General features: G+C 39.9%; 1 protein-coding gene across 2 annotated transcripts in view; it reads left to right on the top strand.

The window, feature by feature from the left end:
* nectin1b (nectin cell adhesion molecule 1b) overlaps positions 1-14,168 on the top strand; it is a 228,968-nt gene that overhangs the window by 199,748 nt on the left and 15,052 nt on the right. For both annotated transcript variants that reach the window (XM_016490688.1, XM_016490695.1), the window contains one exon: positions 7,206-7,301. In XM_016490688.1, the coding sequence (XP_016346174.1) occupies positions 7,206-7,301 (96 nt within the window). The remainder of the gene's footprint in view (positions 1-7,205; positions 7,302-14,168) is intronic.

Raw genomic sequence — 14,168 nt, 5'->3', positions numbered from 1 at the left:
TTTCTTTCTTTCTTTCTTTCTTTCTTCATATATATATATATATATATATACACACACAGTTAGGTCCATATATATTTGGACACTGACACAAATTTTCTTCGGCTCTGTATTACACCAAAATAAATTAAAATGACACAATCAAGATGAAATTGAAAAGCAGACTTTAAGCTATAATTCAAGGGGTTGAACATAAATATAATATAAAATGCTTAGGAATTACAACCATTTTTATACACAGTCCACCCATTTTCAGGGGCTCAAATGTAATTGGACAATAAATATAATCATAAATAAAATGTTAATTTTTAATATTTTGTTGAGAATCCTTTGTGGGCAATGCTTTGGATCATGAGCTGTTCCAAGCCTTCTACATACTTTTTTCTTCCCATCATTCTGGTACAGGTTGACCTTAATTTCAGCCGTCCAAAGAATGCTTTTAAAGAAGTGGTCTGGCTTTTTTAGATTTTTTTGGCAAAGTCTAATCTGATCTTGTTTGCACCTTGTGGTGAACCCTCTGTGTTTGCTCCCGTGAAGTCTTCTCTTGATTGTAGACTTTGACAGTGACATGTCTACCTCCTGGAGAGTGTTCTTCACTTGGCTGGATGTTGTGAAAGGGTTTTTCTTCACCATGGAGAGGATCCTCTGATCATCCACCACTGTTGTCCTCTGTGGACATCCAGGCCTTTTTATGTTGCTGAACTCACCAGTGCTTTTTTTCTTTCTCAGAATGTACCAAACTGTTGATTTGGCCACTCCTAATGTTCCTGCTATCTCTCTGATGGATTTGTTTTATTTTTGAAGCCTAACAATTGTCTGTTTCACTTGCATGGAGAGCTCCTTTGACCACATCATGTGGTTCAGAGCAAGAGCTTCCAAATGCAAATGGTACACTTCAACTCCAGAACCTGCTTAATTGATGTAGAAATAACGAAGGAGTAACCCTGTCCATGAAACAACTTTTGAGTCAATTGTCCAGTTACTTATGGTCCCTTGAAAAAGGGGAGGTACATATTAAAGAGCTGTAATTCTTCCTCCAATTTTGATGTGAATACCCTCAAATTAAAGATCAGAGTGTGCACTCTAAGCCCATATTCATTATATAACTGCAACTTGAAAATAACAGTTTTCTGTTTTAATACATTTTGAATTTATTCCTGTGATGGCGACGTTGAATTTTTACTGTGATGTCAAAGCTGAGTTTTTCTCTAGTCTTCAGTGTCACATGATACTTCAGAAATAATTATAATATCCTGATTTGCTGCTTAATAAACTTTTATTTTTATTATCGATGTTGAACATGATTGTGCTGCTTCTTTTTTAGGACATTTTGGTAAAGAGAAAGATCAAAAGAACAGCATTCATTTGACATACAATCAATATAAATGTCTTTACTGACATTTTTGAACAATTTAAAGGACCAAACAATGAAATAAATACTGACCCCAAACTTTTGAAAGGTAGTGTGTAATGTAATGTAAAAGCTTTATAATTAATGCATAAAAAAGCTTTTTTTAAATGACAGAGCTTACTAACTGTAATTATTTATTTATTCATTGTGTTTCACATAGGACGTTTGCTGTTAGTGTCATATGCACGTTTCACAGTTCATCATAAACTCAGCATCAAACCCTGAGTTGACCCAGAATGTTTCTATTGTGAGACTGCCAAACTTGATCTAAACTGGATTTTAATTGGCTTTGTCAACTTGAAACCAACAGTTTAACTAAATTTTGAGACGGGGATTATTTATCACTGCACATTATTTTCCATAGAAATATAGTGTTTGTCTTTCTCCACCTCCGAAATTACTTTTGTTTTTGACTGACAGCACAAATCCCTTTTTCTTTGACAGCCTCTCCCCTCTAATCACCTGGCTTCATTCTGGCATGTAACAAACACATTTCACGTTCCATTCAGCTCTCGGTAAATCATGTCCTGCCCTAAATGTTTTTTGTTGTTAGCGAATATCTTATTGCACTTGGAAACACTTCACATTACGGAAGTAAAATGACTTGGGAACTGCATCTTGCTTTGAAATGAACAGCCGTTTGTTGTAACGTAAAGTCATTATACTTCTGTATGTCTGTCAACACAACTTACTGTTTACATTTATGCATTTACATTTGCTTTTATACAAAGCTACTTACAAAAGAGGAACAAAAGCAATTTGTCAAAGAGCCAACAATATTTGTATGCTTTAATGCCAGGTTTATTAGACAACTAATAAACAGCCATATCACCATATCATATCAGCAGCCATATCACCCTGTAGCCCAAGACTGGTCGCCCACTGAGGCTAAGCAGGGTTGAGCCTGGTCAGTACCTGGATGGGAGACCTCCTGGGGTAACTAGGTTGCAGCTGGAAGAGGCCAGCAGGGGGTGCTCACCCTGTGGTCTGTGTGGGTCCTAGCACCCCAGTGTAGTGATGGGAACACTATACTGTCAAAAAGTACCGTCCTTCAGGTGAGATGTTAAACCGAGGTCCTGACTCTCTGTGGTCATTAAAAATCCCAGGATGTCCTTTGAAAAGAGTAGAGGTGTGACCTCGGCCTCGTGGCCAAATTTGCCCATTGGCCTCTGACCATCATGGCCTCCTAACAATCCCCATATCTACTGATTGGCTTCATCACTCTGTCTCCTCTCCACCAATAAGCTGGTGTGTGGTGGGTGTTCTGGCACACTATGGCTGCCGTCGCATCATCCAGGTGGATGCTGCACACTGGTGGTGAATGAGGAGCTCCCCCCTCACAATGTAAAGTGCTCTTGGCTCGTTTCCACTGAGCGGTACGGTACAGTACAATTCGGTACGGGTAACCCTGATCCAGCTTGCGTTTCCACTGCCAATAGTAGCCTACCCTTCTTGATAGGCGTGGTGTATGCTGAAAAGTAGCGATAGACAATAAAGCGTGACAATAAGCACAACTCTGCCTCTTTTTGTTAAATGTCAGTTTTAATGAACAATAATAGCCATTATAAACGTATAAGTACAAAGTATAAGAGGCTTATATAAGAAGAAATAAAGACAAAAGCAAACAATTCAGTCAAACGTATATGCTACAAAGTCAGCCCTGTACTACGGTAAAGTTCAAAATAAATATATAAAGTTAAACATAACTTTGTGCTCAGCCAAAACGATATGACCAGGAATAAATAATAGATTCATGAGACCATGAATGCCTGTTAAATATAGCCTACCCAAAACTAATTTTATCTTGTGTTTAATCACTACAGAGACATCAGAGCCAGAGGCAAATGTCAGAAGGACTAGCCGAGCTAAGGCTGCTCTATGCGTATACATGAGCACTGAGCGCCCGGTGATCGCCTGGAGCTCCGAGCTAAGGCTGATCTAGGTGGACACATAAGCACTAAGTGCCCGGTGATCGCCTGGAGCTCCGAAATCGGCATAGCAAATTTTCAAAAAGGTGCTATCTTTATAAATAAACCACAGATTTGAGTTTTAAACAATTACATTCTCACCTGAAAAACTCTTAAAACTACATTTTATGACACAATAACAGTAAATTTAGAAAATTATGCAGTTTTTGGGCAACGACGTTTCACAAGTCCACAAGAACAGACAAGAACGCATATTGAGAAACGTCTATTGTCTGTGTGAAAATATAAAATTATAAAATACACGGTTATATTTTTTTGTGTTTGCGCACTCTGATGTAAATAAGCCCAACACTCATGGACAGCAAAGCGGAACGAGTGAAGGACACTTTATCCCCTTGTATCACGCAAAAGTGACGATTCTAGTCAACCAATCAACGTTCTGCAGTGAGTTTAGCTCCACCCTTTTGGTACCCTTTGCTGTGCTAGGTACCCCAACGGAAGGGTACCAAAAAAGTGGTACGGTATGGTTCGCTATTTTGGTACCATTCACAACTTCTGATAGTGGAAACGGAAATAATTGCGTACCGAACTGTACTGTACCGGACCGGACCGCTCAGTGCAAACGAGCCATTTGAGTGCCTAGAAAAGTGCTATATAAATGTAACAAATTATTATTATTAACTAGATTAGTTTCAGTAGGAAATTCGTCAACACAGGAAATAAAACTCCATCTGTCAAGCCACTTGATGTGGTCCTTGAAAGTGACTTTATTAGGCAACATAACACACATGACCCTCAATAATTATGCAAAAGTCTCTTGTACAGTTAAATTTAGCTCAAAAGGTGAGACCTGTTATAGAATCACCCAAAGCTGACCCAGACGATACTGTACCTGCACCAAAACGATAAGCAGCATGTACATGAAAGGCCACTATAAGCCTGACTGACACTGTCCCCGTGTTACTTTTAGGTAATGAGGGAACCTGCGAGAGCCTCCATAGCGTTTTCCTCCCTCCCCATTCCTCTCAGCAAGGCCACAGGGAAGAGATAACAAGAAACAAAATAGTTGGCTGCCATAACAAAGAGGCAGCAAAGCCTTTTATTCTTCCTTTAAATTGATTTTTTTCCACTGTCTCAGAAATCTTCCGTAAAGCTAAAGTCCTCTTTACAGTGAATAGATATCCCTCAGAAATGTGACATAGGCAGGAGGTGATTGTTGGGAATCTTTACTCAAAGGCCATCTTTGCTGGAGGATTATCCCACATTTAGGCATTTCGATTCAGTCACATCAAACCACTAAAACAGCCCTCCAAGCCAAACAACCACCCCGCTGCACATGTAAGCGGCTCCGTCTTTTGTTTTGTTTTGTTGTTGTTGTTGTCTTCTCTCGTCTTTGATTCGTGAGAAAATACGAAAACGCTGGCTGCTATCGCTTGATTGTTCTCGCTTTTCTTTCATTCGATGACAGTCGCAATTTCAAGCAGCTCCAGACGTTTTATTTAGGGTCGGAAAAGACTTTCCGCTTTAGTACTTAAGGGTTGAGAAACTATCCCATCCCAAACTTCTAAACACATTGCGCTTGCTGCCAGTGAAGCGGGAAGGGCTTCATAAGGAGCACACTGTAAGCCTAATGAAAATTGCTCTGAAAACAATGAGGCCGAGGCCTTCGCTGAGCTCGTTGGATGGGCTCGGGCATCGTTTTTCCATCTAGCAGTTAGTTGGAAGAGGTTTTGCACACCCCATTAAACATGACGGAATGAAAGTACTATTCTGCTGTGTTCGTTTTCATAGGCAAGAGAGCGTATGTTTTCTCTACAGCAGTTTTAAGGTGGTTGTTCTGTTGAGCTGTGGGCGAAAAATGAGCCGTCGTTATTTTTGCCACCCTACGCATCTTGTATATCACTGCATAACCCATTTTAGTGTCTTTGCATCCTCAGGTCGATGGTTTCTTTTCCTCTGCACCCCTAGAGGAACTTCTGGCGCGAAATATTGCAAAACTTAAATTTAGTCAGAAAAACATGTTTGTGTGCATGTTTGAGACACTTTCTCTCTTTTATCCCCGGTTTTCTTTTGCATGTGATGCGAAGAGGTCAGCAGGTGGCCAACAACCCTTTGAATGAAGCTCATCAGTTTCAGAGAAACAGACTGCTGTTATAAATGGCACTGTGAATTCACAGGCATACATGCATAACATCAACAGCCTGTAGAACTAATTCTCTTTGATCCAATGGAAACAGCTTATTCAAAAGTGGCATTAGCATTTCTAGCTAAGAAAGAAAGAACGAAATAAAGAAAGAAACAAAGAAAGAAATGCCTGATGTCCGTAAAGAGATTCAATTACATAAAATGTTTATTTATTTATTTGTTTATTTATTTAACTGAGGCCTCCTAGTGGGTCCTGGCCCCTTTATTGAGAACCGCTGCTACAACAAGAACTTGAAATACACAGTGATTCTGCCGTACCATTCACATAATTGGCCTATTCTCACCGAAAGTGTATTTTTGGTGTGACAACATTTCAAAACAAAGTCATAGATCACTATGTGTTCCTTCACACCGAGGGTAACAATCTAAACTGTGATCAAACAGTATTTCACAACATAGGAGTTTTATTTTGTTGCTGTGGTTCAAAAACCAATAAAATAAACTTTTGGCTTATTTGTCCAGAACCAGCATTCTAGAGAGACATCCATCTGTTTATATCATTGATCTCCAGATACAAGGAACATAAAATAGCCACAGACAAGTGGCTAAATCCAAGAGAATAACACAATATACAATACATTTTGGATTGTTTTCTCTGTAATCTGTTTTGTCATGGGTTATATTTTTATCAAGCAAGGGATAATGTACAGGCAGCCAGCCATTATCCTAAAATAAATCCTGATACGGTTAATACAATGATGCTTTACATGAACACTTGCCTAAAAAATAAATAAATGGACATGAACAATCAAAAGATGTATTGTGTAAGGAAAAAAAAAAAGATTGATACATACTAGAATAACTATACAGGAAATAGTGGTCGATTATACCGTTTAACAGTATCAACATTCGTATACAAAAATTATTGAATTTCCCAGAGAGACATGTAATTCAATGAATGACTGGATTGCATTTCACTTTGAGTCAAGTAGACAAAATCTTTTCAGAAACTCATTTACAAATTGCATCATTTTTGTGAATAGGCCTGGCTTTTCACACAAAGACTACTCGTCTATAATTACTGAAGAACATTAAGAGGCCATAGCATTTGACCACTAGACCACTAGAAGTGTTTTCTCAACATTTCAACAAATACTGATGAACACATTTTTTTTTTTTTTAACTATACGTATTACTATATATTTGGCTTTCAAACATTTTAAAATGCACAAATTCGCATCATTTAAATGTATTCCAGTGATTCCCCAAAATCAGCCAGTCTTTAACCTAATACATTTACTTGAAGTACTCCCTGAGATATTGAGATAAGTTAATAATTGAGTAATACATTTGCATATTCACGGTTCACTAATGTTGGTTAATGGTTACATGACATGCAGGTAATAGATTATGTTACTAAATACAACTTTTGTCATGTAATGTGGAATCAGTAACGGACTACAATTTGTAAGTAATCTACCCACTACCTTAGTGTAGTAATATGTACTCTTGGTACTATTATGAACCCTTTAGATGTAAAGAAGGTACAGAGGTGTCAGTTTGAGGGTCCTGACCCAGTGAATGGTACTATTTTGCCCTGAAACTGTACTGTTTAAGTGTTTAAGTCTTTGTACAGATTAACCGTGCATGTAGACAGACAGGTTAGCACAATTCCCAGGCGGCTGTGAATGGCGTCTTCATCTCAGGTTCTGTTGCCTTTGAAGGTTGTTCATCTGGACAAGGAGGATGAGATACAGAAGATTCCTCTCCAGCCTCCATACTATGACATGGCACAGTCCACTGCGTTCACCGATAAGCCGGTGCTTTATTTTGTTTTAATTATTTTGTTCTATAATTTTCATTATTGTCTTGGTTATTTTACTGTTAATAAAAAAGCATAATAATAATAATAATAATAATAATATAATGTGTGTAAAAAAATGTCAATATGCTTCAGAATCTTTTTCTTATGTTCGTCAGACTACTGTTGTTAGACTATCAGTTTTTGTTGTATATCAGAATTGGTGCTGATAATTATGAAACTTGGTATCTAAAATTTTGATGTAATAGCATTTCAAACAAGCCATCAAGCAATTAATAAACAAACAAATAAACAAACAAACAAATAAATAAATATATAAATAAATGTGAATTTATTTATTCATGGAATAAAATCACTTCATAAAGTATAACAAAATAAAATATTTTTGAAGATGTCTTTTGAAGAACCTTTGTAACCACCTTCGCCAAAATTGCACCTACAGTATGATGCCTTCATACCTGCCTATATCAGAGGCTTACTAGATTTTGAAACAGAGCTTTTGTTTCAATCATTTCAGCATACTGTAAATGCATTTACACCATGAATCCACACACTTGCTTCATGTCACTGAATTACAGTAGTGTCATATCTCCACAGCAAACCAAACACACACTTGGTGAAATATAATCTTATCGCTCTTTACACTGCAACGTGGCTGTCCTTGCTGCGAGGTTTTATTTCTTCTGGTCACTCCACATTTCATTCTTTCTCATATAATTGTGTTCTACAGTCCAGGGCAACTAAGACACTAGTTATCCAGCAACCCTGTGTGGATAGATTGTATGGCTCTACATCATACAGCATTGTCTTTCTGCCCTCTACCCTCATGTACAGGCCATGTTATATTTGATGCATTTGCTTCTCTATAACTCTGAGCTGCATGCCTCTTCAAGAGCCACAATCTCATGCCTGCTATAGGCTCGTTGTTTGTCATCTTTTATAGCTTTGTTGGGCTTATTGTGTGTGAAAATGTCACATTTGTCAGGTTTGTGTTGACGGCATGACATGGCTGTGGAATGATCGGAGTCTCATTCTCGTTAAACACAGCAACACGCTAGCAGTGTGTTTGAAGGATGTGGCTTTTGTTTAGACAGTCTTTTGTTGTTTGGTATTTTTTTATTGGTAGAAATGAAAAGCATGCTGTAAATGTGTTGCTACCAAAGAGAAAGAGTACAGTTTGATGCAACTGCTGCAAACTAAAACAAACGTTATTTCGACTCATTTTTTTAACGTGGACACTTTAATAAAATGGGCAATGTACTGCTGACTTTTTGTGTAAAGGTGAAGTGTGCAACACCAAACAGAACTGCAATAATACTAATACAAACATATTAGCCCACAGAGGCCATTCAGTATTATTCGTTTTCTGCCTTATTGCTTCCTGATATAACTTAAGGAAAAGTCGATAAAAATACATTCTCCGGATAAATGTAAAAATATTTCATAATTGCAAGAAAACAAGACAGAAAAAAATACATGTCCTCTGTGAGTTTTCATTTGAACAAAACCCTAGCCCTAAATTTGATGTTAAACAAAATATGTTACAATATTTAGAATTTGTACAAATTTTACTTAATTGGAATGGTATGAATCTTGGTGAATTTTGTGGCACTTGCTATAGGAACACACACACACACACACAGACACGTTTGTTTCTGTGAATTGTGGGGACTTTCCATAGACTTCTATTAATTTTATACTGACCAAATTATTTTTTCTATCCCTTAAACCAATCCCAACCCTAAACCTACCCCTTACAGAAAACCTGTTTGCATTGTAACACTTTCAGATAAACATCATTCTGCAGGCCAGTCCCCACAATGTCAAAAAAATGAGGTTTTACTATCCTTGTGGGGACATTTGGTCTCCTCAATGTAGCATAAACAAGTACACAAACACACACACACACACACACACACACACACTGGTTTCCATGTTTTATTGGGACATTCCATAGCCATAATGCTTTTTATACTATATAAACAGTTTTTCCCCCCTTTACACTAACGTACTTTTTTCTCCCGTGACCCAGCGGATTGTGACAGAAGACCCGACCAAGGATACAGTTACCTCCGTGTGTTCCCTCCGTTTTTCCTCAGTGTTTTTTGTTTCCGTTGTTTCTATGGATCCCCTCTCCCGTCCGGAATACCTCCTCCTCCTGCCGGAGCAGGGGGAGAGATCGCTCGAGGGCCATACCTGGCTGTTCTTGGTCATCGCTGCTCTAACCAGCTACCCGGACGATGCGCTCTGTGTGTTCTACGACGCCAGTTTGAACATCTCGTGCACAGCGCTGTTGTCTGAAGGTAGTCCTCGAGCGTATTTCGCCGCCTTTGTGGAGTGGACACTGGCGAGAAATGGATCTACGTTCCCCGCCTATTCCCAGGAGAATCTCGCCAGTTCCACTCCCGACCCAGTGCCCAGCCCACCATCTCCACGATGTGCGGAACGCATGCCCAAGCCCACCGCTGATGGAGAGCCGGAGCCCGCTGCGACCAACGAGACATCGCCGCACGGAGCGACAGTGCTGAGGATCGCCGCGGAGCTGGAGCTGCAAATGACATCAGTCAAGGTGTGTGAGCTGGCAACAATGCCCGCCAGGAGGAAGAGAAAGCCGCGGACGGTGTGAGCGTGGAGAGGAGCTCCGCCCCCTGCACCGCGGCTGAGGGTGAGCTGTGTATGGTGCAGCGACTGTGCCACACCGAAGAGGAGAGGGCTCCCGTTCCCAAGTTCTGGCCTGAAAGCCCGGAGGCTCACAAATAACCGCCCTCCCACCCGCGCCTGCCTCCTCTTCCTCTGACGTCTGGCAGCCCCTCTGCTCGCCCTCAGCCCACCATCTATGCGGTGCGAGCTCCGCGGGACTGCCATCCTTCAACGTCGCCGTGGCTGGAGTTTCCCTTGACTCCGCCTCCAGCCATCTGCTCCGCCTAGGACCTCCGGATCCTCCCCGTCGCCCTGGCTCATCGGCTCACCGTCTCCGCCTCGTGCTCCTCCACCACCTGCTCCGCCGCCATTGGTCAGCTCCCTGGAGTCGGTGGCCATTCCTCCTCCATGGCTCCTCCCTCCGTCGGCTCCACCGTGGGTCACCATCATGGCTGTGGCCTGGGTCCTGCTTGGCTCCTCCGGCTCCAAGTTCTTCCTGTTTCCTCCCTGGCTCCTCCCTCCATTGTCACCTTCCTGGTCTCTGTCTGCCGGCCCCCTCCCCAGTGTCCGTCCTCCTCCTGAGCCGCCTCCCAAGTTCCCACCCGTGCGCCTGTGTTAAGTAATTATCCCTTGAATTTAAGTTCCTGTTTGTTCAGTCTTCCTTTGTCGGGTCTACTTGTTGTGAACGTCTTCCTTGTGCTCTGTGACTCCCTGTTGGATTATTAAAGACTCTTGTTTTTTGAAATCTCTATGTCTCCTCGTCTCCTCGTTCCCGTGCTCCAGCGTATTGTGACACTCACTCCCAACTCATCACATAATATGGCGCTTTTCCACTGTGTGGTACGACTTGGCTCGGCACGGCTCAGTACAGCATGGCACGGCTCGGTTTGCGTCTCCACTGCAGTTTAGTACCGCTTTAGAGTGGGCGGGATTATTCACATGTCGTTACAGTTGTGCCGCCTCTACTACAGTGAATCCTGAAAAACTTTTTCATTCCGCGTCGCCCCATAAAGCTCTCGCTGGATCCGCTCCTCTGCTATAAGCGAGAGGAACGTGTGTACTTCCTCAACAGACAATGAAACAACCATTTTTTGGTTGTTAAAAAAAGGTGCGCTCTTTCAAAACAGTTGCGTTCAATCCTTCGCTGGTTGTGCTGATTTAAATCTAGCGGTTCTGTTGTGTCTCTGTGTTGTAAGTTCAGTGACGCAGATAGTGACGATTCTCTCCGGCCAATCAGTGATCAGCGGAGTTTACACGTCAAGTTTTGATAATGGTACGGTTCACTTGGAACCTCAACCGAGGTGGTACTGAAAAAAGTACCAGGTACTGTACCCAGTGGAAAACCCTCCAAAAGTGAACCGTCCATTGTCCAGTGCCCTCCATTGCTTTAAATAAGAAACCCTTGGCGTCAATATGCCGACACGAAAAGGTACTTGGAATTTTATCGTCATGATTAAATTAAATATTGGGTAATAATATTGCCATTATTGCATATATGTTGGGGTGTGATTTTTCAATGTAAACAGTCACAAAAGTTTTATTTATATTACACTATTTACGCCGTAAAGCTCTTCCTGTGTGCTGCAGTCTGTGTGCAAATTCAAAAAATGCCGCCAGAAGAAGCCTTACGTCAGCTTTGGTTGTGAAATGCTATTGACTCTTGTATGTCTCGTGACCGATTGCGTCATGCTACGGGACGGGAGTATTTTTTTTATTGAGATGTAAGCGCGTTAAGGTAGCGGGATCATTTTCAGCGATTAAAACCTTATTTTATGCAGTTTTTGCAATAAATGCCTGTGACTGTACATATATTTGGCTGTTACCTGTTTTATATTGTTCAGAAGTGGGTAGGTTTAGGGTAGGGGTGGGATTAGCTGCTCCAATGAAAGTATAAATTACATACAATTATTTCAATACAAAAAAAAATGCATACAAACCATTAAATTAAGACAAACAACTGAAAACAACGGAGGACCTGCGCGTCGAAAAATTACAGTAAAGAGGTACCTTGAGTGTCAAAAAGCAACGCCGAGTGGTCTTGTCCAGGCATTAATATGTGACGAGTTTGGAGTGAGAACGTGTTGAAATAAATAGTACATAATAGAGGTGAATTTCTAGTCAAGTAGCATGAAATCTACTAAAATAAAATAAACATTACTTTCATTCACAAAATGTTATGCTTATTGTCTTTATTCTGTTTTGACCACTGAAGATTACAAGTGTTACCCCCAAGTGAAGAATTCCAGAGGGTTAAAGAGCAGAATATCATAGAGACTTGAGAGTGGGATTTTCAGTCTTCAGCCAATAAGCAACCAACTAGCAATTTCCTTATCAACCATGCAAAAGTGATGTAGCATTGCGGCAATGTGTAATTTTCACAATTCTGTTTGGAGTCTGATGAAGTACTTTACGCAATATCCATGCAGATGTTCAAGACACTGCACAAAATAAATCAACCAACATTTAATTAGAAATACATATTTTTGTACACCAACTGCAAGTCAATATATTGATGTGATACACAAAAGCCAAGGGAAACCCTTGTAGTGAAGTACTTTCACATTCTAGCCTGTTTAAAGCATACAGTGGGAATGCAGTGCTCTATACCTCCAACTGCAGTGTGTCTTTATGACGGTGAGTGTGTACTAGAGGGACTGTGGAAATGATTATACTATGAAACAGCAGGAAACTATTGCTTGTGGTACAGTGAATAAACAACTATGTGACTGTAGAGACACTCTTCTTATAGCAATGCATGTCTAAGAAAAGATATGAGATATGAGAGCATAAAGTGATGTAATTTCAGTAATATAGGATTCAAAGCACTCATGCTAGCAAAGATCTAACCTAATTCAGTATTTGTATGACAGCTATTTGTAATACTGCAGTGGTACATCAATATACATTATCTACATGCAAAGAATGAAAACAACACATTCGATTTGGATACATAATGCGATGAAAAACACATTGTCTGTGATGTCAAAGTGATAGTGCGGGTGCTTAAGTTCTTAGTGTTTTTGCTAATGAAAAGAGCCGGAGACTAATGAAGCAGCTTTCCCAATACAGAACGCAGGCTCCCAGAGGGGACACACCTCCCCCCAATAGCTGACGTGACTGTAATTAGCTTGAATAGCATGTCCGTTGTGTTTGCTGGATTGCGCTTCAATCGTTGAAAAGGGCAGAAGCATTGCAGAAGTGATTGGTGTGTGGCTGAAAAGGCATTTCAGAAGGGGTCTTAAGTAATCAATGTCAAATGTATTTCTTCCACACACCTCACTTCCCATCAGGGGCCCTACAGTCAGGCTGAGGTAACACTTCCTGTTTGCTTTTCACAGACTGTGGGTGCATTCTAATTTTCATACTTCTACGCACTAAAAAATATGGACTGGTTTGGGGAAATTGCATACGTTTTATTGCATAGTAAGACAATCTGCCAATATGCCTTTCATGCATATGATTAGCATCTTGCAAAATTAACTACCTCATAATTAATTTTTCCTCATCATGTAAAAACTATCAAAAACTACTATGACTGAATGTCATTGCCTACAACATAGGCAGATTCCGTGAGCTTAAGTATGAGTATAGAAAAAAAAATGTATTTTTAAAGTGTTATCTATTCAGTCAATTCAATTTGTACATATTTTGTTACATGAATATCTGAACATACAAAACAAAAGAACAGGGTACCTGCTTGTAAATAAAAACATTTTATTCTAGCTTCATGCATTCTTGAATGTGGGTAAGTTTCATAAATAAATAAAAATAAAGAAATAAACAACATTTTGAACAAAAAGCTGAAAAAAGACTTGCTTTAGAATGATAATCAAAACGTAGATAAAGTCGATCAACACCCCAAAGCTTGACAGTCATTATTACCTCTTCATTGGTCGACATTTTATTCCATAACACTACACAGTTTTGATGCTGTTTTATGTCTGAGGATCGTGTTAGATTACATGTGGAAGCATCTGTTGTTTCGGTTTCTTCTTCACTTGTGTTTTTTTTTTAATTCTGTACAGAAGATGTGTAATAGCGCCCCCTACCGTATATCAATGAAAACACGGATTCTAGGAGCACAAGTATAGCTAAAATATATTTAGACTTTTTCTAAGTATAAGTCAAGTATACTTAAATGTCATTTTAAGTATATTTCTGAGAAGTACATAAAAAGTAGACTAAAAGTTATGCATTGCTAAGAACTTAATTTGGACAACTTTAA

The sequence above is a fragment of the Sinocyclocheilus anshuiensis genome, unplaced genomic scaffold (assembly GCF_001515605.1).
Source record: "Sinocyclocheilus anshuiensis isolate Anshui unplaced genomic scaffold, SAMN03320099.WGS_v1.1 scaffold569, whole genome shotgun sequence".
NCBI lineage: Eukaryota > Metazoa > Chordata > Actinopteri > Cypriniformes > Cyprinidae > Sinocyclocheilus > Sinocyclocheilus anshuiensis.
The sequence above is the reverse complement of the archived record's forward strand: the minus strand, read 5'-3'. Positions and strand labels throughout refer to the sequence as shown.